This window comes from Taudactylus pleione, unplaced genomic scaffold, assembly GCF_031769625.1.
Source record: "Taudactylus pleione unplaced genomic scaffold, aTauple2 ptg000977l, whole genome shotgun sequence".
In the NCBI taxonomy this organism is placed as follows: domain Eukaryota; kingdom Metazoa; phylum Chordata; class Amphibia; order Anura; family Myobatrachidae; genus Taudactylus; species Taudactylus pleione.
In genome coordinates, this window is record NW_028285378.1 from 1,313,785 (window position 1) to 1,341,055 (window position 27,271).

General features: G+C 47.0%; 1 protein-coding gene across 1 annotated transcript in view; it reads left to right on the plus strand.

Moving 5' to 3' along the window:
• Positions 1 to 2,632: 2,632 nt before the first annotated feature.
• LOC148454577 (uncharacterized) overlaps positions 2,633 to 27,271 on the plus strand; it is an 88,261-nt gene continuing 63,622 nt past the window's right edge. The window contains exon 1 of the mRNA XM_088460755.1: positions 2,633 to 2,824. Coding sequence (XP_088316881.1) covers positions 2,633 to 2,824 — 192 coding nt within the window. The remainder of the gene's footprint in view (positions 2,825 to 27,271) is intronic.

Sequence of the window (27,271 nt, forward strand, 5' to 3'; positions counted from 1 at the left end):
CCCCAGGGTATGTGAGACACTGAACCAAAACCTAACACAGCTTATCTGAGCCACTTCCAGGTGCAACTACTAATCAGCCTGCTCTCAGACTGAAAGACCCAACACCTGGAATGACCTGTGGATGAGCCATCCCTTCTTTTCTCACATCCACACCCCAAGGACCCATTATCCGGCTTTTACCAAAAGCCTACACTTCTGGTCTGTTTGGTGTAACAGACGTTTCCTGGGGTTTTTAAACACATATGATAGGAATCTGGGACACACATATATGCCATCCCAGACTTCTCCAGTGCTTCTACCACTATATATATATATATATATATATATATATATATACATATATAGCTTCATAGGGGTATTTCTTGTCAAATTGTGAATTAGGGCACTAGTGCCATAGCTATGCTGTTTTCCAAATCTGTGTGCAGTTTGTTCTTACTTTCTATGACTGTAAATACCTGTGGACCCCATATCTGTGCTGTTTATCAAATCAGTATAGAGTTTGTACATATTTTCTGTGACTGTTAAATACCTGAGGACCCTTGTAAAATGCAGTCACAAACTGCCTAGTGTGGTATGTGTACATGCATATAAATGCTCTATAAGGTACTTTCTGTCAAATTGTCTCTGAGATTTCTGATTTAATTTTAATAGAGTATATGATTATAATTAGAGTATATGATTATTATTAGAGTATATGATTATTATTTTTGCTGCTAGACAAAGTTTTATTATTTAATTATATTTTAAATAAAGTGAATAAAATATATGCTTTAATTAGCAAATTCTACAACTACATAAATAAAAGTGCCCCAAAAAGGTCTCATTCTCTTTATTAGCCTAGGCTAATTCTCTTTTCCCGAATACACCGTAGGCGTAGAGGGATCACAAGATTGCATTCAATAGGTTACTGTCATATGAGGATGGCATCAACCCACCTTTGCAAGTTAGCAAAGCTTTGCGGATCTTGTAAATACCATCACCAAATAAAACTATAGGGATGGCTGCTGTGGGATAACGGAAACTTAATTCTGCCCTTAAACATGTGGAAACAGTAGTTTCTGTATATTTTTAAGGGCAGAATTGATTAATAAATAGGCCCCATTTATACTTAGAGAATATTAGTAGCCTTCATCCTGGTTCAGCCCTGATCACACTTTGGGAAGCATTGAATGGTAAGCGCACACCAAGCAAGAGGACCCTGGGGAAGCTCAGCATGTCTGTTCTCAGGAAGGGTCAGTTTCTGGGTGTGCTGCATAGGTCCTGCTATAAGGCTACAGAGTCCCTTATATCACATCAGAGGGGGTCATTCAGACCCGCTCGCGAGCGGCAGTACGCTCGCAAGCGGGTCGATGTTCCCCACTGCGCATGCGCATGACGGATGGAGCTCCGTCGTGCGCATGCACGAGACCCGCGGAGCGACAGGCTTTCCGTCGCTCCGGGTCTCGCACCAAAGGGGGCGTGCTGTCGATGTTGATTGACAGCACGCCCCCTTTGGTGGGCGTGCCGGGGGCGTGGCTGCCAGACGGAGGCGTTCCCATGGGAACGCCTACCGTCTGAAGCCGGCCCCACTGACATCACTAGTGATGTCAGTGGGAGTGATTTTGGCTCTGATAGAGCCAAAATCACTCTAGGGCTTGTGGCAGGGAGACCCTACCGCAGGGTCTCCATCGCAAGTCCGATGGTCGTGATGGTCAAGACCATCGCAACCATCTTTTTGGCCGCTCGCATATGCTGTGGGTGGTCACCCACAGCTATGCGAGCGGCCAGGAGGCCGCTCCATTTTCATGGAGGAGGGCCCTGATTCAGAGCGAGCGCTCTGGTCAGAGCGTTCAGCTCTGAATCAGGCCCAGAGTCCCTACCTTTATATGTCCATTCATCTGATACACAGGTTATTATTATCTCATATATAATATGCTGACATCCTACAAAGTGCTGTACACTGATGGGATCATGACCTAAACAAATGACACTCCATTGAGTGTAAGTTCTACACTAAGATGTTTAAGGAACACCTGATACAGATATAAGGGAAATGGGCTATTTATGGGCCCACACAAACATGTACTGATGCTATATAAACATGGCAGGTAGGGCACAGAGCTGTTCTAAGCAGCAGCCATCTCTAACTGCTGCCTGCAGGCATTGTGATATCACAATATAGGCCACAGCCCTGTATAATAAATGCCCAGCTACTGGCAGTCACTTTGTGGTTACATTTCGTCTCACATTGCTACTCACTGAGTAATTCCTGATTATTTTAGTTAGGCGATTTTCGAAAATGAATATTTATTAAGGACCTTGGATTAACATCTCTTGAGGAGTCCTGATTAACATCTTCCGATAAGGTCCTGATTTACATCTTTGAATAAGGACTCAAAAAAGACTGAAGATTGGCTGTCACACTTACCCCCCCTCAGACACCTCCCTTCCTGGTATCTGCAGTTTCTAATTTCCAAACGATGGACAGTGAATCATCTGATGTGACGCTGCATAAGGGAAGAAAGGGTAACAAAAAATTACTGGCCATGCTGCCCCCGGGGAGGTTACCAATAACACCAAGACGATCCTACATAACATCAAGCTCCTCTACTCTCGGGTGCTATAGGGCTGTTTGCCTAAGATCATTGCCGTTATGCCACTGGAAAACCTTGTGTACAGGATTAACGTGATCAGTGATGTCCTCACAAAGGAGATAGAGAAGTTGGCCATTATCGAGACGGACAACAAAAAGAAGATGACTGCTGAAATGCCACTGGTCAAACTTGTGCGTCGGATGAACATGATAAATTATGTCCTCAGCAAGGAGCAGGTGCCCATTACTGAGGTGAATATGATCTTTGATTTTCTTGGAGGTGAGGAGGGATGTAAGTGGCTTATTTAAATAATAATCCCTGTTATTACAAAAGCAATGACAGTGTCAGAGCTCTGTGACACTGAGCGCATGTGGCTACCAGCGGGCAAAGTACTTTTTTACCTGGCCAGGGCATACTTGCCTACTTTTGAAAATGAGTTTCAGGGAGATTATAGTCGGTTGTAGTATGTGCCTTCGAGGGAGGTGTGCCATGCTCCGCCCAAAGGGCGTGTCTAGCTTTACCTATGGGCATATCCATTTGGTAGTGAATAGATCCCCTTCAACAGATGTACCCCGACGTCATCGCTCACTGTCCAACGTCATTAGTTACTATCCATGTGCACATAGAGGGGAAATATAAACCTGTGACGAGTGAAGCGTAGCGAGCGAACAAATTTCTACTTTTGGTGTCCTTTATAGGCATGAAACCGCACTTCCGCCCCCACTCTACGTCATTTCCAGGTACATCTACTGAAAGGGATCTATACACTACCATATCTATTTCTACTTAGGGGTGAGATGCCAGCAATAACGGGAGATCAGGGTTGTATACTGCAAAATGCAGGTGCTGGGGATTGCGGGCAAGAGTAACGGCTGCCAGTTGCTGTGTGTTGGCTGATGTCTCAATACTGTTGCAGCAGTGCAGGACGTATCAAATATCATTAAACAGTCCTCTCCTCTATATAATACCACAATAGTATGTGCTGGGAGCTGTGCTATTCCCCCTCATATATCACTGTACAGTCCCCACCCCCTATATAATATTACCACATAATCAGTGTGTACTGTGAGCTGTGTCCCCTCATATATCACTGTACAGTTACCTCTCCCCTATATAATAATAATACCACCACATAATCAGTGTATACTGTGAGCTGTGTCCCCTCATATATCACTCTACAGTCACCTCCCCCGTATATAATAATAATACCACCACATAATCAGTGTGTACTGTGAGCTGTGTCCCCTCATATATCACTGTACAGTCACCTCTCCCCTATATAATAATAATACCACCACATAATCAGTGTGTACTGTGAGCTGTGTCCCCTCATATATCACTGTACAGTCACCTCACCCGTATATAATAATAATACCACCACATAATCAGTGTGTACTGTGAGCTGTGTCCCCTAATATATCACTGTACAGTCACCTCTCCCCTATATAATAATAATACCACCACATAATCAGTGTGTACTGTGAGCTGTGTCCCCTCATATATCACTCTACAGTCACCTCCCCCGTATATAATAATAATACCACCACATAATCAGTGTGTACTGTGAGCTGTGTCCCCTCATATATCACTGCACAGTCACCTCACCCCTATGTAATAATAATACCACCACATAATCAGTGTGTACTGTGAGCTGTGTCCCCTCATATATCACTGCACAGTCACCTCTCCCCTATATAATAAAAATACCACCACATAATCAGTGTGTACTGTGAGCTGTGTCCCCTCATATATCACTGTACAGTCACCTCTCCCCTATATAATAATAATACCACCACATAATCAGTGTGTACTGTGAGCTGTGTCCCCTCATATATCACTGTACAGTCACCTCTCCCCATATAATAATAATACCACCACATAATCAGCCCATCCCCAGGCCAGTGTGCAGTCAGCAGTTACTTACCTGGTACACATGATGACTCTGCTGCTGCTGCTCAGTTCTCATGGCACTGACTGCCGCGGAGGAGGAAGCGGGTCCCGCCTCATTGTGGAGAGGAGGTAAGGGCACTGTGGCCTTAAAAGCAGCACTGCCGCAGCACAACACTGCCGACCACCCGCGCACATTATACAGCCGCACTGGGATCGGGCTGGGTTAGGCGGCCGGCCACCGCTACTCACTCTCAACCCCGCGGTGGTTGGCTTACAGTAAGCATGATGTCCACACACGCATGTCGTGCAATCTCAAACCCAGCGCCTGTCACATCCGGACTGAGTCGCGCATTCGCAGTGCAGATTTCTGACGGGGCAGTGGGGAAAGCGGGGGATTCCCTTTATTTTGCGGGGTAGCGGGAGCTCCCACTTAAAAGTGAGAGTAGCTGCCATGTTTGGTTAGAACTGCTATAAGTCTGTCATTTATGCAAGACTCCGGTAACAGGATTTCACTTCATTACTATCAATTATATCATTCTCAAATCTCTATAACAATACAGTATATTACTTTTGTTGGTATAATCAGATCTTACATATAATGGTAAACTTATATTATTTTATTGAGACATTCATACATAAGAAGTCATCAGACCTAGGGGTATATTTACTAAAGTGCAGGTTTTTAGAAGTGGAGATGGAGATGTTGCCCATAGCAACCAATCAGATTATAGCTAGTCTCTACTAGAAGGTGATAGATTAGTTAAGTAGAATCTGATTGGTTGCTGTGGGTAACATCTCAACTTCTAAAGACTGGCACTTTACTAATATACCCCCTAGTATCTCACAAACAAGTCAGACTACCCCAGGCTTGCCTACCCTCCAGATTTGGCCGGGAGCCTCCCGAATATTGGGTGCCACTCCCGGCCCCTTGGATAGGCAGAAAAGCCTCCCGGCAGCTGCCGACCCCTCCAGCCCCCTCCACACTATTGATAAAAAAAACCTCAGCTGGGGAAGGGGGCGGTGATGTGATTCGCTGAAACGTGTCATCAAGGCCCCACCCCCTGCTTCACAATGCAATTAATTTCCACAGTGTGAAGAGTTGATGGGGCCACAATGATGCTATTGCATGGTCACACCCCTGGCCCAAGCAACCACACCCCCCACAGTATGCAGACATTCAGCTCCCTCCCACACAGCACAAAAAATTATACTTCAGTATATACAGTCTGTCACAAGCCGGCCTGGAGACCCCAGAATCAGACCCCGTCGCTTACCTGTGCGGGCGCTGACCCGCGCTGTCTTCCGGCTCCTGCGCTGTACGCTGCTATCCTCTGGAGGGTCCCGCTGCTGTGCTGCTCCCACGCCGGCTCCTGCTCACCGCTGGTCCCCGCTGACTACCTCCAGGAAGCGCTGTCCTCCGGTCCATGGGCGCGGCCATCTTGGATTGCCCATGTGACCCCACTTCCACCAATGAGGAGCCTTCTCCTTCTCTCTCAGCCTGTCAGCTCCCAGTGTCCACTATAAAAGGATCCCCAATGCTCACACAAGTTGCCAGTGCAACTAGTTTCTTAGTTTAGCTAAGTAGCCTTCCCACTGTGCTCCAGCCGCTCCACGTAGCCGCTCAGCTACCAACGCCTACCCACGGCTATCCAGCCGCTCCACGTAGCCACTCAGCTACCAACGTCTACCCACGGCTATCCAGCCGCTCCACGTAGCCACTCAGCTACCAACGTCTACCCACGGCTATCCAGCTGCTCCACGTAGCCACTCAGCTACCAACGTCTACCCACGGCTATCCAGCCGCTCCACGTAGCCGCTCAGCTACCAACGTCTACCCACGGCTATCCAGCCGCTCCACGTAGCCACTCAGCTACCAACGTCTACCCACGGCTATCCAGCCGCTCCACGTAGCCGCTCAGCTACCAACGTCTACCCACGGCTATCCAGCCGCTCCACGTAGCCACTCAGCTACCAACGTCTACCCACGGCTATCCAGCCGCTCCACGCAGCTTCCTAGCTATCTCGTTACTGCCGCATTCCTCAAACCCCTGTCAGTCCGCTGCACCCTCTCATGCGGAGAAACTTCATTAAGCCAAGCCTCCTCCAGCGAGCGTCTGCGCCAAATAATACAGATCCAAGGCCCAGTCCGGGAACACAGCTCCTAAATTCCACGCTTGTGACAGTTTGCACTGGCCCGATGGACTCGGCAAGTGGTCAAGGATCTGGGATAGAAGCCTCGCAGGATGTATTATTCCGTCTGGAAAGACAGGAGACCTCTCAGGCTCAGCTGATCCAATTTATCCAAGATATGTCGTCACGCCTGGACAACATCCAGTCCTTACTGGCTCATCCCGCTCCCGCTGGCTCCCAAGCCGCCTCTCCTCCTGTGGTGTCACCTGCTCCTCCGGTTCTACCTCCTGCTCGTCTTCAGCTCTCCCCTCCGAGCAAGTTCAATGGCAACCCCAAATTATGCAGGGGTTTTTTAAATCAATGCGAAATCCAATTCGAGCTACAATCCGCCAACTTTCCGACGGCCAGAACCAGGGTGGCATATATCATCTCTCTACTCTCTGGCCAAGCACTCGATTGGGTCTCGCCCCTTTGGGAGAAGTCGGATCCCCTGCTCTCCAACTACCCCGAATTTGTTGCTACATTTCGCAAAATCTTTGATGATCCCGGAAGAACCACCTCTGCATCAGCTGATATTCTACGCCTCCGTCAGGGCAGCAGGACCGTCGGCCAATACGTAGTCCAGTTCCAGACTCTGGCTTCAGAAGTCAATTGGAACGAGGATGCCCTCATCGCTGCCTTCTGGAGTGGCCTTTCTGAAAGGCTCAAAGACGACTTAGCTTCCCGTGACCTTCCAACCAGTTTGGATGGGTTAATCTCCCTCTGCAACAAGGTGGATCTCCGTCACAGGGAGCGTGCCTTGGAAAGAGGCAGATTTGATCGTGGAAGGCCACGTCCAGTTTCCCGCTTACCCTCTCCTCCTCTGGGCGAAGAACCCATGCAGGTCAACCGCTCTCATTTATCGGCTGAGGAGCGTCAGAAAAGGCGGAGGCAGAACCTCTGTATGTACTGCGGATCTCCTCAACATTTAGTTAAAACTTGTCCCATTCGTCCGGGAAACGCCTCCTCCTAACTTATGAAAGAGAGGTTAAGTTAGGAGTTGCCATTGAATCACAAAGGAAGTCTGATTCCACCATCCAGGCTCATTTAAAGTGTCCTCGAGGTTCCAAAGCTGTATTAGCTCTCCTGGATTCCGGAGCGGCAGAGAACTTTGTCACTACTGAATTTGTCCAGAAGCATCAAATCCCCATGGAAGCGTTGCCTCGAGTCATCACTTTAACCGCCATCGATGGTAGTCGCATTTCTAGTGGAACCATCACCCATCGTACAACACCACTTAAACTTACCATTGGGGTGCTCCATTCCGAACAACTATCCTTCCTAGTGATTCCCAAAGCCTCTCATTCTTTAGTCCTCGGATTACCCTGGCTACAGAGACATTCACCTCAAATCAATTGGACCACCATGCAAATAATCTCCTGGGGTTCCAATTGCTTCAAAGGTTGCCTTCAGCGGGTAATACCTATCAGATCTTCCGTTGTACGGGATTCTACAGACCTGCCCAAAGCCTACGATGGGTTTCAGGACGTGTTTTGCAAACAGAGCGCAGACCTGTTACCTCCCCATCATGATTGGGACTGTCCCATAGATCTGATTCCCGGGAAGAATCCTCCTAGGGGCCGAACCTATCCTCTATCTCTCCCTGAGACTCAGGCCATGTCGGAGTACATTACGGAAAACTTAAATAAAGGCTTCATTCGACCTTCCACGTCTCCAGCAGGGGCTGGATTTTTCTTCGTAAAAAAAAAAGATGGCTTGCGCCCGTGTATTGACTACCGGGGTCTTAATGAAATAACTATTAAGAATCGCTACCCTCTTCCTCTCATCACAGAGTTATTTGATAGAGTCAAGGGAGCCACAGTTTTTTCCAAACTCGACCTAAGAGGAGCCTATAATTTAATTCGTATCCGTCCAGGCGATGAATGGAAAACGGCCTTCAACACCAGGGATGGGCACTACGAGTATCTCGTTATGCCCTTCGGCCTCTGTAATGCTCCGGCCGTCTTCCAGTTTTTCGTCAATGAAATCTTCCGGGACCTCTTGTACAAGTGTGTGGTTGTTTACTTAGACGACATTTTGATTTTTTCTCAAGACCTCCAAACTCATCGAGACCAGGTCAAACAAGTCCTTCTGAGGTTGCGGTCCAATCAACTGTTTTGCAAATTAGAGAAGTGTCTGTTTGAGGTCTCAAGTGTACCATTCCTGGGATACATTATCTCCGGAACAGGCCTTCAAATGGATTCGTCAAAACTACAAGCCATCCTTGATTGGTCTCTTCCTTCTTCCTTAAAATCCATACAAAGATTCCTAGGATTTGCCAATTACTATCGCAAGTTTGTAAAAGGTTTCTCGACTCTGGTAGCTCCGATTACAGCCCTCACCCGCAAGGGAGCAGATCCAACTATATGGCCCGTCGAAGCTACCTCTGCATTTCAACTTCTTAAGCAAGCCTTCATCTCCGCTCCCATCTTAAAGCAACTAGACTCCACCCGGCCCTTTATCCTGGAGGTGGACGCATCCTCTGAAGGTGTCGGTGCAGTGCTCTCCCAGCGATTTAAAGATGAAAAACTTCATCCCTGTGGTTTCTTTTCCCGGAAGTTTTTGCCTGCAGAGAAGAACTACACCATTGGAGATCAAGAGTTACTCGCCATGAAACTAGCCCTCGAAGAATGGCGATATCTTCTAGAAGGAGCTCATTACCCCATTACCATTTTTACTGACCATAAGAACCTCCTTTATCTTAAATCTGCAAATTGCTTGAACCCTCGTCAAGCCCGGTGGGCAATGTTTTTCTCCAGATTTAATTTCAAAGTCTCCTATCGCCCCGGTTCACAAAACCTCAAAGCCGACGCACTCTCCCGTTCCATGACGAGCAACCCTGATCTACCCATGGAGCAGCCCCAACCAATCTTGAATTCCGCTTCCTTCACCTCTACTCAACTATCTTCTATACCCCCGGTTGGGAAGACTTTCGTCGCTCCGTAACTCCGCAAGAGGTTACTGCATTGGGCTCATGCTTCCCGGTTCTCTGGTCACCTGGGTATGGCTAAAACCCTAGAATTTATCCAGCGGTCCTATTGGTGGTCTTCGATGAAAAAGGACGTCAGGTCTTATGTGTCTTCATGCATCAAATGTGCCCAACACAAGATACCTTGGCGGGTTCCACACGGTCAACTCCAACCTCTTGCAATTCCATCTAAGCCATGGACTCACCTATCTATGTATTTCATCTCTGATCTTCCTCCATCTCGGGGCCACAACACAATTTGGGTTATCGTGGATCGTTTTTCTAAAATGGCTCATTTCGTACCACTTACTGGGCTTCCGTCTGCACCTCTACTCGCCCAGAGCTTTATAAAAGAGATCTTCAAGCTCCACGGCCTTCCTCAAGAGATCATCTCCGACAGGGGAGTACAGTTCGTAGCGAAGTTCTGGAGGTCACTCTGCTCAGCCCTTCAGGTAAAACTCAAATTTTCTACCGCTTATCATCCCCAGACCAACGGTCAGACCGAAAGGGTCAATCAAGACCTGGAACAGTTCCTGCGCACTTTTGTCTCCTCCTCCCAAGATGACTGGATTGAACTTCTTTCTTGGGCCGAATTTGCCCACAATAATCATTATCACACATCCACCAGCTCAACTCCTTTTTTTACAGTTTTTGGTCAACATCCTCGAGTGCCAGATTTCCCTCTTCTTCCCACATTAGGTGTGCCTGCGGCCAAAATGTCCCTTCAACGATTCTCCAACATCTGGGAAAAGGTTCGTTCCTCTCTGACTAAAACGTCAGCCCGGTACAAGAGATTTGCTGACCGCCAAAGACGAGCGATTCCAAATTTCCGACCTGGGGATATGGTCTGGCTCTCTACCCGAAACCTAAGACTCCGAGTACCCTCGATGAAATTTGCTCCACGATTCATTGGTCCATTCCCAATCATCAAAGTCCTGAATCCTGTGGCTTACAAGTTAAAGCTTCCTCCATTTCTTCGCATTCCAAGTTCCTTCCATATTTCTCTTTTAAAACCACTAGTCTTAAACCGATTTCAGAAGGTCCTGCCTAAAGCTTCTAGTGTTCAAACACAGCAGGGAGAGGAGTTCGAAGTTGACAGAATCTTAGATTCCCGTTGTCGATACAACCGTCTTCAATACCTTATCGACTGGAAGAATTATGGTCCGGAGGAACGAATCTGGATAAATGCCTCCGATGTCCATGCACCCCGTCTGGTCAAAGCGTTCCATGTGAAATTTCCTCATAAACCAAGGAAGTGTCCAGTGGCCACTCTTGAAGAAGGGGGTACTGTCACACACCGGCCTGGAGACCCCAGAATCAGACCCCGTCGCTTACCTGTGCGGGCGCTGACCCGCGCTGTCTTCCGGCTCCCGCGCTGTATGCTGCTGTCCTCTGGAGGGTCCCGCTGCTGTGCTGCTCCCACGCCGGCTCCTGCTCACTGCTGGTCCCCGCTGACTACCTCCAGGAAGCGCTGTCCTCCGGTCCATGGGCGCGGCCATCTTGGATTGCCCATGTGACCCCACTTCCACCAATGAGGAGCCTTCTCCTTCTCTCTCAGCCTGTCAGCTCCCAGTGCCCACTATAAAAGGATCCCCAATGCTCACACAAGTTGCCAGTGCAACTAGTTTCTTAGTTTAGCTAAGTAGCCTTCCCACTGCGCTCCAGCCGCTCCATGTAGCCGCTCAGCTACCAACGCCTACCCACGGCTATCCAGCCGCTCCACGTAGCCGCTCAGCTACCAACGTCTACCCACGGCTATCCAGCCGCTCCACGTAGCCACTCAGCTACCAACACCTACCCACGGCTATCCAGCCGCTCCACGTAGCCGCTCAGCTACCAACGTCTACCCACGGCTATCCAGCCGCTCCACGTAGCCACTCAGCTACCAACGTCTACCCACGGCTATCCAGCCGCTCCACGTAGCCGCTCAGCTACCAACGTCTACCCACGGCTATCCAGCCGCTCCACGTAGCCGCTCAGCTACCAACGGCTATCCAGCCGCTCCACGTAGCCACTCAGCTATCAACGTCTACCCATGGCTATCCAGCCGCTCCACGTAGCCGCTCAGCTACCAACGTCTACCCACGGCTATCCAGCCGCTCCACGTAGCCACTCAGCTACCAACGTCTACCCACGGCTATCCAGCCGCTCCACGTAGCCACTCAGCTACCAACGTCTACCCACAGCTATCCAGCCGATCCACGTAGCCACTCAGCTGCCAACGTCTACCCACGGCTATCCAGCCACTCCACGTAGCCTCTCAGCTACCAACGTCTACCCACGGCTATCCAGCCGCTCCACGTAGCCACTCAGCTACCAACGTCTACCCACGGCTATCCAGCCACTCTACGTAGCCACTCAGCTACCTACGTCTACCCACTGCTATCCAGCCGCTCCACATAGCCACTCAGCTACCAACGTCTACCCTAGGCTATCCAGCCGCTCCACGCAGCTTCCTAGCTATCTCGTTACTGCCGCATTCCTCAAACCCCTGTCAGTCCGCTGCACCCTCTCATGCGGAGAAACTTCATTAAGCCAAGCCTCCTCCAGCGAGCATCTGCGCCAAATAATACAGATCCAAGGCCCAGTCCGGGAACACAGCTCCTAAATTCCACGCTTGTGACACAGTCAGGTGCATAATTATTGGGACATTGACAGAATTTTCATATTTTGGCCTCTGTTCACCACCACAATGGCTTTGAAATTAAACAAACAAGATGTGCTTTAACTGCAGACTTTCAGATTTAATTTGAGGGTAATTACATCCAAATCAGGTGAACGGTGTAGGAATTACAACGGTTTCTATATGTGCCTCCCACTTTTTAAGGAGCCAAAAGTAATGGGACTATCAACTCAAAAGTTATTTCATGGACAGGTGTGGGCTATTCCCTCGTTATTTCATTATCAATTAAGCAGGTAAAAGGTCTGGAGTTGATTCTAGGTGTGACATTTGCATTTGGAATCAGTTGCTGTCGACTCTCAATATGAGATCCAAAGAGCTGTCACTATCAGTGAAGCAAGCCATCATTAGGCTGAAAAATCAAAACAAACCCATTAAAGAAATAGCAAAGACATTAGGTCTGGCCAAATCAACTGTTTGGAACATTCTTAAAAAGAAAGAACGCAATGGAGAGCTCAGCAACACCAAAAGACCCGGAAGACCACGGAAAACAACTGTGGTGGATGACAGAAGAGTTATTTCCCTGGTGAAGACAAACCCCTTCACAACAGTTGGCCAAATCAAGAACACTCTCCAGGAGGTAGGTGTATATGTGTCAAAGTCAACAATCAAGAGAAGACTTCACAAGTGTGAATATAGAGGGTTCATCACAAGATGTAAACCATTGGTGAGCCACAAAAACAGGAAGAGCAGATTAGAGTTTGCTAAACAACATCTAAAAAAGCCATTACAGTTCTGGAACAACATCCTATGGACAGATGAGACAAAGATCAACTTGTACCAGAGTGATGGGAAGAGAAGAGTATGGAGAAGGAAAGGAACTGCTCATGATCCAAAACATACCACCTCATCAGTGAAGCATGGTGGTGGTAGTGTCATGGCATGGGCATGTATGGCTGCCAATGGAACTGGTTCCCTTGTATTTATTGATGATGTGACTGCTGACAAAAGCAGCAGAATGAATTCTGAAGTGTTTAGGGCAATATTATATGCTCATATTCAGTCAAATGCTTCAGAACTCATTGGACGGCGCATCTCAGTGCAGATGGACAGTGATCCGAAGCATACTGCAAAAGCAACCAAATAGTTTTTTAAGGCTAAAAAGTGGAATGTTATGCAATGGCCAAGTCAATCCCCTGACCTGAATCCGATTGAGCATGCATTTCACTTGATAAAGACAAAACTGAAGGGAAAATGCCCCAAGAACAAGCAGGAACTGAAGACATTTGCAGTAGAGGCCTGGCAGAGCATCACCAGTGATGAAACCCAGCGTCTGGTGATGTCTATGCGTTCCAGACTTCAGGCTGTAATTGCCTGCAAAGGATTTGGAACAAAGTATTAAAAAGTGAAAGTTAGATATAGGATTGTTTAGTTTGTCCCATTACTTTTAACCCCTTAAAAAGTGGGAGGCACATATAGAAACTGTTGTAATTCCTCCACCGTTCACCTGATTTGGATGTAATTACCCTCAAATTAAATCTGAAAGTCTGCAGTTAAAGCACATCTTGTTTGTTTCATTTCAAAGCCATTGTGGTGGTGAATAGAGGCCAAAATATGAAAATTCTGTCAATGTCCCAATATGTATGCACCTGACTATAAATTTACAATAAACATAGAGTTACATACTATAACAATTGTGAACCTTCGGTTCTTTAAAACTTAGTAAATATCATGAAAACATAACAAGGGGAAGTAAACACATAGGGAAAAGAAGGATATAAGGAGGGGTAAAGAAGATACAATGAAAATACTGTGATTACTAGCAGGTCACCCAGCATTAGCTAAAATATCAGCGGCGTCACAGGACATAGAATAACAAATCCTGTCAAAGCAATATAGGAATGTCAATCAATCTGAGCCTCGTGGGATCAGAGCTTTATATGAGGAGGTAAGTTTAAAGTCTAGCCAACTAAACCACCGAGCAGTGAAATCAGGTTGTGCCTCTGAAATACGTCATCCATTTGCATATAAAAAATCTAATCTTTGACACCAGACCCAAACAGTATGTGGCTGGGAAGCTCCCCAGCGTAGCGGAACTACTGCTCTAGCAGCATTGTTCATATGCTTGAGGGGAGATTTTTATACCGAGAAAGAGGAATGGTAGTATTTGATAGAAACCAAAAATCGGGGCTTGTGGGAACTGAAAAACCCACAATCTTCTATGATAAAGTTATGACCCCAGCCCAAAAAGGTGAAATCAATGGACAATCCCACCGGATATGGAACATTGTACCTCTATCATTCTTGCATCTTCAGCAAAGGGGATACACCCCCAGAGAGTACTTCTGTATAACCACTGGACAGTAATACCACCTCGTTAGAACTTTATATTGTGTTTCTATAACTTCTAAACTAGACGAACATGCACTGGCATATTGAAATACCTTATTCCAATTAATCTGAATATTTTTGGTCTCCATATCCTTATCCCACGCTACCTAAAAGGATGTCTCATCAGAAAGAAAACTAGCAAGGATCATTTGGTAAATAGTGGAAACAACATGTTTGGGGATGGTAACTACAAATGGATTCAAAAGGGGTACACCGAATTGGGCTATATCTCCCAAAGAGGAGGCAAAATGATGTGTTTGTAGACAGAACCAGCGATCTTGCTTAGACAAAATAACCTCATTAGATAGAACAGCAAAGGACTTAATTACTTCTCCTGATACCCAGCTGCCCAATCTGTGTAAACCTAAAGCTGTCCACCGAGATGCCACTCGCCCCGAGTTGCCAGGGTTGAAAAGGGAATTATATATTTAAGGGGTGAGGGGAGAAATCACAGAGGACACACTAGGTCTCGTTCTCAACTTTCTCCACATCGCCAGAGTTGGTCCCTCAGTTGGATGAGGTGTTCAATTTGGAGCACCATGGAATAATATCTAAACGTAAATTGGTAGATGCTGATTCTATGGCAACACACTACTTCTCTTGCGCATTCCGATACCAATCCACCAGAGCCATAGCTAGACTTTTTGGTGCACTGATCCATAGAGAGCATTGGTGCCCCCCCATTTTAAATAGGGACATAAGATACTGCACCTGAAAAAAGGCCATGATCTCATGGGGAAGGGTCAGGGTAGACATAGGGGAGGTCAGGAGATACTGGGGATAAAAGAAGAGGAAGCTACAAGTGAGAATTATAATAATCAGAAAAATTGACAGGCACAAACAGCTCCCCCTGCCCTGCGATGCCCTGTGCCATGGCACAGGTCACACAACCCTAGTTACGGCCCTGTAATCCACTGTCCTATGAAGGACAGTAGCCTTGTAATATGTCAAAACCATGGGAAGTTGTCTATCCCCTAATAATTTCTGTCAGAACAATATCTGGTGCTTGAACCTCAGCTTCCTGCCATTCCAAACAAAATCTCAAATAACAATATGAACAGTTGGTAAATAACAGGTAGGTAAATTGATAGGTACTGTTTGGAACAATTGGCTTCCCGACTGTGCAATCCCGGCAGGGGACTAATGATAGGTATTGAAATCCCGACGCCTATCATTATCCACCTGCCGAAATCCTCATTTCCGGCATACCGAACGGAGGTAAGCTGGGCGTCACGAGCAGACAGCCGCTGGGGGGTGGGTTAGGTTTAGGGGCTAGCCGGGGGACTTAGGGTTAGGCACACCCCCAGGAGGGTTAGGGTCAGGCTAGGAGAAGGGTGTGGTTAGGGTTAGGCACCCCCCGGGAGAGTTAGGTTTAGGATGCGGGGAGGGGGGATTAGGTTTAGGCACTAGGGGGGGAGGTTAGGGTTATGCATCCCTAAAGGAGAGTTATGGTTAGGGAGGGAGAGGGGAGGGTTAGATAGCTTACTTACCTCCGTTGGGATCTGCACTCTTCGGCATACTGGTGTTGGGATTTGAACTGTCGGGCTCACATCCGGCAGTCAATCATACCACACCCATTCATTTTACCTAACCAGGAAAATTTCTGCGATAGCCATTGTGAGAAGTTTAATTGTTTCCTACTCAGAAGAGGAATATGATTTAAAACAACTAGATAGGTTGCGTGGTATCAATATACCTAGATATTTCAGATGGGTGGGATGCCAAGAGAAAGGGAATGAGGACTGGAGTGCCAAAATGGTCTCCACAGAGACAGTAATATTTAGAGCCGTGGACTTGTTATAGTTTATTTTAAAGTTTGAAAGTTAACTAAAATGGCCAAATTCCCCCATGAGATTGGGGAGAGACAATACTGGATTTGTTATGACCGCTAGTAAGTCATCCACGAAATGAGCAAGACTATGGCCCTGATTCAGAGGCGCTCGCTATTTGCAAGCCCTCGCTCTGAATCAGGGCGGGACGTTTTTTTTATTCACTGGCCTCCAGGCTGCTTGCTAAGCTGTGAGTGACCACCCACAGCTTTAGCGGGCGGCCTGGCGATGGTCACGATCATCACGACCATCGGGCTTGCGATGAGACCCTTGTGGTAGGGTCTCGTCCACCGCAAGCCCTAGTGAACTTCCTGCTCTCCAGTTGCGGGAGAAAATGAAGAAGGAGCTGTTGACATGTCACGTTCTGCTTCAGCTGACAGTGTTTTCACCAGCGGGTCTTTGCACCTCTGCAGGCTTGTGTTGGCCAGAAAGAGAGACACCATATACGCTTTAATCCTAGAATCGAGCATGGTGGCCAAAATGTAGTGGTCTGATTTCAACAGATTAACCACCCTCGAAGCCTGGCAAAGCGAATGAAGGGCTTCATCCACGAGTCCCACATACTGAGCAGAATCGCTCCGTCTTAGCTCCTCCTTCACTTTCTCCAGCTGTTTCTGCAAAAGCCTGATGAGGGGAATGACCTGACTCAAGCTGGCAGTGTCTGAACTGACTTCACATGTGGCAAGTTCGAAGGGCTGGAGAACCTTGCACAACATGGAAATCATTCTCCACTGCGCTTGAGTCAGGTGCATACCCCCTCTTTTGCCTATGTCATAGGTGGATGTATAGGCTTGAATGGCCTTTTGCTGCTCCTCCATCCTCTGAAGCCTATAAAGGGTTGAGTTCCACCTCGTCACAACCTCTTGCTTCAGCTGATGGGCAGGTTCAAGAGAGTTTGCTGGTGCTCCAATCTTCGGCACGCAGTCGCTGAATGGCGAAAGTGGCCAGAAATTTTTCGGCCCACCCAAAGCATCTCCTGCACGCCCCTGTCATTTTTCAGAAAATTCTGCACTACCAAATTTATTGTGTGAGCAAAACATGGGACATGCTGGAATGTGCCCAGATGTAATGCCTGCACAATATTGGTGGCATTGTCAGATATCACAAATCCCCAGGAGAGCCATTGGGCGATGATTTCTCTAAGAGGTTGTCGGCGGTGTGCCTCTTACTGAAACCGGTGATACACAGCATAGCCTGCCTTGGAATGAGCTGGCGTTTCTGAGATGCTGCTACTGGTGACGCTGCTGTTGTTGCTGCATATGGCGATACATCTACCCAGTGGGCTGTCACAGTCATATAGTCGTTAGTCTGCCCTGTTCCACTTGTCCACATGTCCATGGTTGAGTGGACATTGGGTATAACCGCATTTTTTAGGACACTGAGGACACTTTTTCTGACGTCTCTGTACATTCTCGGTATCACCTGCCTAGTGAAGTGGAATCTAGATGGGATTTGGTACCAGGGACACACTACCTCCATCAATTGTCTAAATCCCACTGCACTAATGGCGGATACCGGATGCACGTCTAACACCAACATAGTTGTCAAGGCCTCAGTTATCCACTTTGCTTCAGGATGACTGCTGTCGCACTTCATCCTCCTCGCTAAGGACTGTTGGAGGGTCAATTGCTTAGTAAAAGAAGTAGTGGTGTTCTACTTCCTTTCTGGGATGATGAATGACTCCCAGCAGCAAATGCAGCAGCGGCAGCAGTAGGCGTAGCAATGCAGGATCCTCCGGAGGAATCCCGGATAGGAGAGTCAGTCATGCCAGTGACATGGCCTGCAGGACTATTTCCGATCCTGACTGAGGAGGAAATTGACGAGGAGGGAGTTAACGGTGTGGTTTGCAGGCACTTGGATACAACAGGACAAAGGGATTTAGGTGTGACTGGACTGCCTACAGTCTTAGCCACAGTTTCTGACTTGACAGTAACTTTTTATGAACGCGCTGCAGGTGACGTATAAGGGAGGATGTTCCTAGATGGTTAACGTCCCTACCCCCACTTATTCCACCTGTACATATGGTACATATGGCAAGACAGTTGTTGTCCGGATTTGGATAGAATTATTTCCAGACCAAAGAGGTGGAATGTTTGGTCTTCTGCCCAGGCATGACCATGTTGGGCTTTTTCATCCCACAGACAACAACTGTCTTCCCGGTGCCTGATTTAAACAAACCACCTCACCATCAGAATCCTCCTCGTCAACTTCCTCCTCAGCGCCAGTTACACCAATATCCTCATCCTGTTGTACTTCAACAGTGACATCTTCAATTTGAATATCAGCAAGTGGACTGTGGGTGCTCCTTCCAGCACTTGCAGAGGGCATACAAATGGTGGAAGGAGCCACCTCTTCCCGTCCAGTGTTGGGAAGGTCAGGCATCGCAACCGCCACACTTGGACTCTCCATGGGGATTTGTGATATCTTCTTAGCATTAGAAAGCACAGTTATTTGCCAGCTTTTTTGCCAGCTTAACCCGTTTGATTTTTGTAGCGGGAGGAGGGCTTCCATTGTCATGTGAAGCTGAACCACTACACAGGAACATAAGGGGAGAACCTTAGCCGTTCCTTGGCACTTCGTGTCGTAAATGGCATATTGGCATTTAAAGTTTCTCCTCAGACAATTTAAATTTATTATTCAAGGTAATTTTCCTGAACTTTGTCATTTGTGATTTTATATGCCCTCTACTATGACATTGGGCATCGGCCTTGGCAGACAACGTTGATGGCATTTCATTGTCTATGTCATGACTAGTGGCATCAGCTTCAGCACTAGGAGGAAGTGGTTCTTGACCTTTCCCTATTTTATTTTTATCGGAAAAATTTTTGTCCTCCATTTATGTGATATTGATGGACGTGTGGCTAAGGCACACACAAACACAGAAAAATATTATTTTCTTTTTTTTTGGAGCGCACTTTGGAGGTCACACCACCCTTCAACAGACGAGCCAGCCGGCCCTTTACTTACAACACAGGTGCACGCTTGGCGCTACTTTGTTGATGCACGTGCGGCTACAGCGCACACAAGTCAGAAACACAGAAAAATATTCTTTTATTTTTTTTTTGGAGCGCACTTTGAGGGTTACACCACCCTTCAACAGACGAGCCAGCCGGCCCTTTACTTATGACACAGGTGCACGCTTGGTGCAACTTTGCTGATGCACGTGCGGCTACAGTGCACACAAACAGAAATATTTATTTTTTTTGCACTTGGGGGAGCATCCCTGATGGACAGAGCACCGCCTGGACAACACTACAGCACCGCTTTAGGACTACAGCCTTTATGGTACACTTACACCACCTTTCAACAGACAAGCCAGGGCAATCCGCCGCTCCGGGTCTCGCACCGAAGGGGGCGTGCTGTCAATGTTGAGTGACAGCATGCCCCCTTTGGGGGGGACCACAAGGGTCTCGTCGCAAGCCCATCATCCTGGCCGCTCCAAAACCGTCGAGAATCCGACAGCGGGGTGATGACGTTTTTCTTCTAATTCAGATCCGAGTCAGGCGGGAAAACTCGAACCTGACTCGGATCCTGCTCGGATCGGGGAGGCTCGGGGGGGTTCAGATTTCAGAAATCCGAACCCGCTCATCCCTAATATATATATATATTTATATATATATATATACAGTATATATATATATATATATGTATATATATATATATATATATATATATATATAGCAAGCAATTCGGCGGCACTAGCAGACTGAGTAGTATGGAGTAAAATGCCTTTAATATCCTACGTTTCGGAGGTTAGTCCGTCGTCAGGGAAACTGAGCAAATGACATAATACATACTTTTATACACACAAGAGATTACCTGATTGCAGACAGCCGGCCGGGATCACCTTCCGACGCCCCCGGAGACTCACGCTGTATTGGAATACACGGATCATCTGGTGACGTCATCAGGATGCGTCCCTCCGGCTATCCAATGAGGCAGTACATAGGTTGCTATAGTGATCCATTATACATAAACTATAATCGGATCAAATCTGGAAAGATCAAAACAAAAAACAATAAAACCACCGTTAAGACAAAGTAGTTAATATCATACATATATAAAATGAAGCTAATTCACCACATGCCGGAGACATGATATTAAATCCACATTGTCATATATTACAAATAGCATTGCAAACCAAGATTCTCATTTAACCCTTTAGGGGCTATTGTGTTCAAGTGGAAAATCCATCTGCATTCCAATTTAAGGAGCAATTTATTTCTGTCTTCCCCTCTTATATTCATGGGCACATGATCTATAATTTTGGAACGCATACCGGCTACACTATATTTTGCAATAGCACAATGATGTGCTACTGGCTGTTCACTAACTCCTGTGATAAGGGCTGCTCTTATAGCAGTGCGATGATTCGCCATGCGTTCTTTGCATTGAGTTTGTGTTTTTCCCACGTAGCATAGTCCACATGGACATGTTAGTAAATATATTACAAACCTGGATGTACATGTTAAAGGATAATTAATCGTAAAAAATTTTCCTGAATGTGGATGATGGAAAAAATTATCCACCATCATGTTAAACATCCTAAGCATCGATAACACCCTGTTTTCTGTGTAAGGAAATTAGTATTGGACAATTTTTTCTTTTTTAATGGAGCTATATCATATTTGACTAATTGATCTCTCAAATTAGGACCTCTTTTGTAACTAGGTAGGATCTTAGAGTTCAATAATAGCTGGAGCTCAGTGTCTGTATTAATCAATGGCCAAAGATGTTTAGCTTTTTTAACTACCGCACAAGTTCTTGTTGTAAAAGTGTTGACCCAAGGAATTAAATTAAATGACTGTTCTTGATGTATTTTGGGGGACAATGTCTCATCTCTGAGTATTGAAAGAACTCTGTTTAGTATCTTCCATTAATTTTCTGTCATAGCCCCTTGTGATAAATTTATTTACCATCAATTCCATGTCCTTCTCTGTTTGATGTTCATCATTGGTTATACGTTTAACCTTCAACAATTGCGAATAAGGTAGTCCCCTACATAATGATGTGGGATGAAAACTATAATTTTTAAGTATTGTATTTCTGTCAGTTGGTTTCACAAACAATGAGGTAATCAGTGAATTATTTGTTAATTCAATATTGACATCCAAAAATTGGATCGATACTGGCTGAATGTTATAAGTAAGTTGTGCTGCGTGTTTCTAATTATTATGTTTGTCCAACAATTGTTGCAATGTAGACTTTTCACCCTTCCAGATGATTAATAAATCATCTATAAATCGTAAGTATAATGTTAGGTGATTTCGAATATCAGATACTGTAAAGAACAAGGATTATTCAACCATATACATGTATGTGTTAGCGTAGGAAGGGGCCACATTCGACCACTTTGTAAATCTCACAAAATGCGTCAACCGACCCCATTTGAACATAGATGCATTTACAATCCTGGGTGCAAGGGCTCTATATTATGTTTTTACTCGCTATTATCCCCCTCACCCTCCGAATTTAAAGAACCATTTGAGCTATCCTGGGAGCAGGACTTAGATAATACCTTAGAGGTTGATGATTGGGTGGACATCAGACAGTGGGTGGCTAGAGCATCTATTAATACCAATATAAAAGAAAATTCTTATAAAGTCTACTCACTGTGGTATCTGGTCCCTACCAAGTTGCACCAGATTTTTCCAGGGACATCAGATCTTTGTTGGAGGCAGTGTCTTTTATGCATATGTGGTGGGACTGCCCCATGATATCTAAATATTGGGATGAAGTCATATCTTTGGTGAATAAGGCGATTGGCATCTCCCCCTCCAAGAACCTGTTACACATGCTTCTTTGCAAACCCTCTACATCCCTCTCCAAACCTCCATTTATGTGATATTTATGGACGTGCGGCTAAGGCGCACACAAACACAGAAAAATATTTTTTTATTGTTTTTGGAGCGCACTTTGGGGGTCACACCACCCTTCAACAGACGAATATCCATCTTTCCTTTGTTAAACCCCTTTGTGCAAAGGTTTTCATAGGATGTTCAGGGATCGGTATGATTTACCACCGTGCCTAACCCTAACCCCCTTCTCCTAGCTTACCCTTAACCCTCCCAGGGGGTTGCCTAACCCTAAGCCCCCCCGGGAGCCCTTAACCTAACCCCCCCCGCTGCTGTCCCCGCCCGGCACCCGGCTTACCTTCGATTGGGATGCTGGGCGCCAGGCTCCCAGCGTAGGTAAAATGACAGGCATCAGGATTTCGATGCCTGTCAGTAGACCCTTGCCGGGATTAAACAGTCGGGATCACAACGCTCGGGATTTAGACTGTCGGCATCCCGACTGCATACCGGATGTTCATTTAATGCATTGGCAACAAATATGAAATTAATATTATTGTGGCACTGGGAGGCAGGTGGTAAATGGAGGTTCCCGGACATCATCCGTTCGTAGAATACCGTGTCCCACCATCTGAAACTCGTCCATTTTTGCCAACATCCACGTAAAGGAACTCATAATTGGCATTTACAATGGCCATCAGCACTATGCTAAAAAAAGCCTTTATTATATATATATATATATATATATATATATATATATATATATCTATATCTCAGTGGCAAACGCAGGATTTCCAGAGGGGGGTTTCCAAATGCTTAATTTTAGAGTGAGGCAGAATTAGTACTTTAATAAGCATCATACAAAGTGTATTATGTATAATAATTACAGCATATACAGGACCAGTGATCACAGTAAGCCATTAGATGCGTCAGTAGGGCCATCCTGCCTGAGCAGAATGTATTTATTTTAGATGTGAGCACCATTCAACAGCAATGGAGCAAGTCCAGGAGCCTGGAAGAGCAGCAGAAGAACCTAGCTCTGCCCTGGACATATACTGTATGTACATACTGCTGGGCTCTATTGCAGTACATCTCTAACAGTGCATGTTTCCAGATCTCCTAGTTGGTGCACAGGTGATTTATTACTGGCTGATACATGTTAAAAGTACCACAGGTGGTGCTAATTATTTCATTTGTGATACTGAGAAGAACATGCAGCAATAGTAACATTCTATTATATTACTATTTCTATTGTGGTCATGGTGTGGACTGGGGAGGGGGGTTTCCAGGCAGACAGAAACCCCCCCTGCATGTATATATATATATAAATATATATATATATATATTAGGGATGAGCGGGTCCGGATTTCTGAAATCCGAACCCCCCCGAGCCCCCCCGATCCGAGCCGGGAACAGAGTCCGGTTCGGGTTTTCCCGCCTGACTCGGAACTGAAATCGAGGCAAAACATCATCATCCCGCCTTCCGGATCTCGCGGGTTTTGGATTCAATAAAAGGTCCCCGCGTCGGCGCCATTTCTCACTCTGGCTGTGGACAGTGAAGAGGGAGAGTAGAAGCTAGGTCAGGCTGGGCTGTGTTGTGCTGCTGTTGTCCATAGGGGCTTTGTCCACTCAGGCCTTGATTCAGAGCCGGACGCTCTGACAGAGCGCTCGCTCTGAATCAGGGCCGGCCTTCTTGATTTTTAGAGCGGCCCCCTGGCCGCTCGTATAGCTGTGGGTGGCTACCCACAGCCTTAGCGAGCGGCCAGGAAGATGGTCGCGATGGTCAAGACCATCGGTACCATCGGGCTTGCGACGAGACCCTTGTGGTAGGGTCTCATTGCCGCAAGCCCTGGAGTGCTTTCGGCTCAGAACCGAAAGCACTCCCACTGACATCACTCGTGATGTCAGTGGGGCCGCTCCCAAACGGAGGCGTTCACATGGGAACGCCTCCATTTGGGCAGCCACTCCCCTGGCCCACTCTCCAAAGGAGGCGTTCTGTCACTCAACATCGACAGCACGCCCCCTTTGGTACGAGACCCGGAGCGACGGTTTGCCCGTCGCTATCCGGGTCTCATGCATGCGTACAACGGAGCCGGCTCGGTCGTGCGCATGTGCACTGGGCCACCATTGACCCACTTGTGAGCGCATAGCGTTCGCGAGCGGGTCTGAATCAGGCCCGGTGTGCACTGTGGTTGCACTTGCATCAACAAAGGAGCAGCGCCAAGCATGCGCCTGTGTCCCATAAGTAAAGGGCCAGCTGGCTTATCTCTTAAAGAGTGGTGTAACCCCTAAAGTGCACTCCAACAAAAATAAAAAATTATTTTCTGTGTTTGTGAATTGTGTGCACTGTGGCTGCATGTGCATCAACAAAGGAGCAGCGCCAAGCGTGCACCTGTGTCCCATAAGTAAAGGGCCGGCTGGCTCATCTCTTAAAGGGTGGTGTAACCCCCAAATTGCACTCCAACAAAAATAAAAAATTATTTTCTGTGTTTATGAATTGTGTGCACTGTGGCTGCACGTGCATCAACAAAGGAGCAGCGCCAAGCGTGTGCCTGTGTCCCATAAGTCTGTTAAAGGGTGGTGTAACCCCCAAAGTGCGCTCCACAAAAAATAAACAATTCTTTTTTTTCTATGTTTGTGTGCGAAATGTATGCGCCGTAGCCGCATATGCATCAACAAAGGAGCAGTGCCAAGCGTGCGCCTGTGTCCCATAAATCTGTTAAAGGGTGGTGTAACCCCCAAAGTGCACTCCACAAAAAATAAACAATTCTTTTTTTTCTGTGTTTGTGTGCGAAATGTAAGCACAATAGCCGCACATGCATCAACAAAGGAGCAACGCCAAGCGTGCGCCTGTGTCATAAGTCTGTTAAAGGGTGGTGTAACCCCCAAAGTGTGCTCCACAAAAAAGAAACAATTCTTTTTTCTCTGTTTGTGTGCGCAATGTATGCGCAGTAGCCGCACGTGCATCAACAAAGGAGCAGCGCCAAGCGTGCGCCTGTGTCCCATAAGTCTGTTAAAGGGTGGTGTAACCCCCAAAGTGTGCTCCACAAAAAATAAACAATTCTTTTTTTTCTGTGTTTGTGTGCAAAATGTATGCGCAGTAGCCACACATGCATCAACAAAGGAGCAGCGCCAAGAGTGCGCCTGTGTCATAAGTCAAGGGCCGGTTTGGACATCTGGTCCGGACTGAAGGACGTGCCAGCAATTTTTGACATGTCTACTGTCACTGCATATGATACTGTCACCACTGACAGAATGGTGGAGGATTACATTGGTGACAGTATCCAAGTAGGGATGTCAGACAGCCCGTACCTGTACTGGCAGGAAAAAGAGGCAGTTTGGAGGCCCCTGTACAAACTGGCTCTATTTTACCTGAGTTGCCCCCCCTCCAGTGTGTACTCCGAAAGAGTGTTTAGTGCAGCCGGGAACCTTGTCAGCGAAAGGCGTAGAAGGTTGTTTCCACAAAATGTGGAGAAGATGATCATCAAAATTAATTATCAACTCTTCCAGGGAGACCAGCCTCCAGACGTACAGAGGGACCTGTGGTGGTGGATTCCAGCGGGGACAAATTAATACTCTATGAGGATGAGGATGTTCACAACACTGAAGAGGGTGAGGAATCGGTGGATGAGGAGGATGAGGACGACAACTTGCCTCCGTAGAGCCAGTTTGTGCAGGGACAGATTAATTGCCAGCTTGTTTTGTGGGGGCCCAAACGAACCATTCATTTCAGCCACAGTCGTGTGACAGACCCTGGCGCTGAAATGATTAGTTTATTAAAGTGTGCATGTTCTGTTTATACAACATAAGGGTGGGTGGGCGGGCCCAAGGACAATTCCATCTTGCACCTCTTTTTTTTCTTTGCATTATGTACTGTTTGGGGCCTAGTTTTTCAAACTGCCATCCTGTCTGCCACTGCAGTGTCACTCCTAGATGGGCCACGTGTTTGTGCCGCCCACTTGTGTCGCTTAGCATAGTCATCCAGCTACCTCGGTGCAACCTTTTGGCCTAAAAACAATATTGTGAGGTGTGAGGTGTTCAGAATAGACTGAAAATGAGTGGAAATTAAGGTTATTGAGGTTAATAATAGCATAGGAGCAGAAAAACTCACAAATTCTGTGATTTTAGCTGTTTTTATGCTTTTTTCAAAAAAACTACAGATCCAAAACACAAAACCCAGAACCCAAAACACGGAAGGGTGGTTTTGGCAAAACCAATCCAGTTCCAAAACACGAAGAAAGATCCAGATCCAAAGCCAAAACACAAAACACGAAAAGTGGCTGATGCACACCCCTAATATATATATATAGACCCGCAGCTCTGTGCAGGTCCATCATTGTCGCTGCTGTGCCCTCTCCTGGCCCCGGCTCACAGAAGGACTGCACTGGGAGCCAAAGGGAGATTATTGAGGTAATAGGACACAGCAAGGAGGGATCTTTGCAGCTCACCTCCCCTAGCCCCCCATCCAAACAGTAATGGCACTGGCAGGCACTCACCTCCCCTAGCCCTCCAAAACAGTAAAGGCATTGGCAGGCACCTCCCCTAGCTCCCCCCCAACAGTAAAGGCACTGGCAGGCACCTCACTTCCCGTAGCCCCCCTCCCCCTTGTTGCAAACAGTAAAGGCACTGGCGAGCACCTCACTTCCCCTAGCCCCCCTCCTCCTTGTTGCAAATAGTAAAGGCACTGGCGAGCACCTCACTTCCACTAGCCCCCCTCCCCCTTGTTGCAAACAGTAAAGGCACTGGCAGGCGCCTCACTTGACTTTCCTCCTAAGCAAGTCCCAATTCTCCCCCCACCTTTTGTGGAGGTGGTGGTGAGCTTTATTGCCCAAGATAGTAAAGGCAAGGCAGCAGAACTGTCAGGCAGTAACCTCACCAGTGCAGGAGAGGAGGAGACACTAGAGTGCTGCTCTACGATGCATGGGGGCGGGGCTAAGCTCCATCCCGTCCAGCCTGCTGGAGCCTGGCAGCAAAAAAAAAGCCTTCTGCCCTGCTCAATTATACATCCCAGTTGAGCCCTAAGTGTGCGCCTGCGTTGC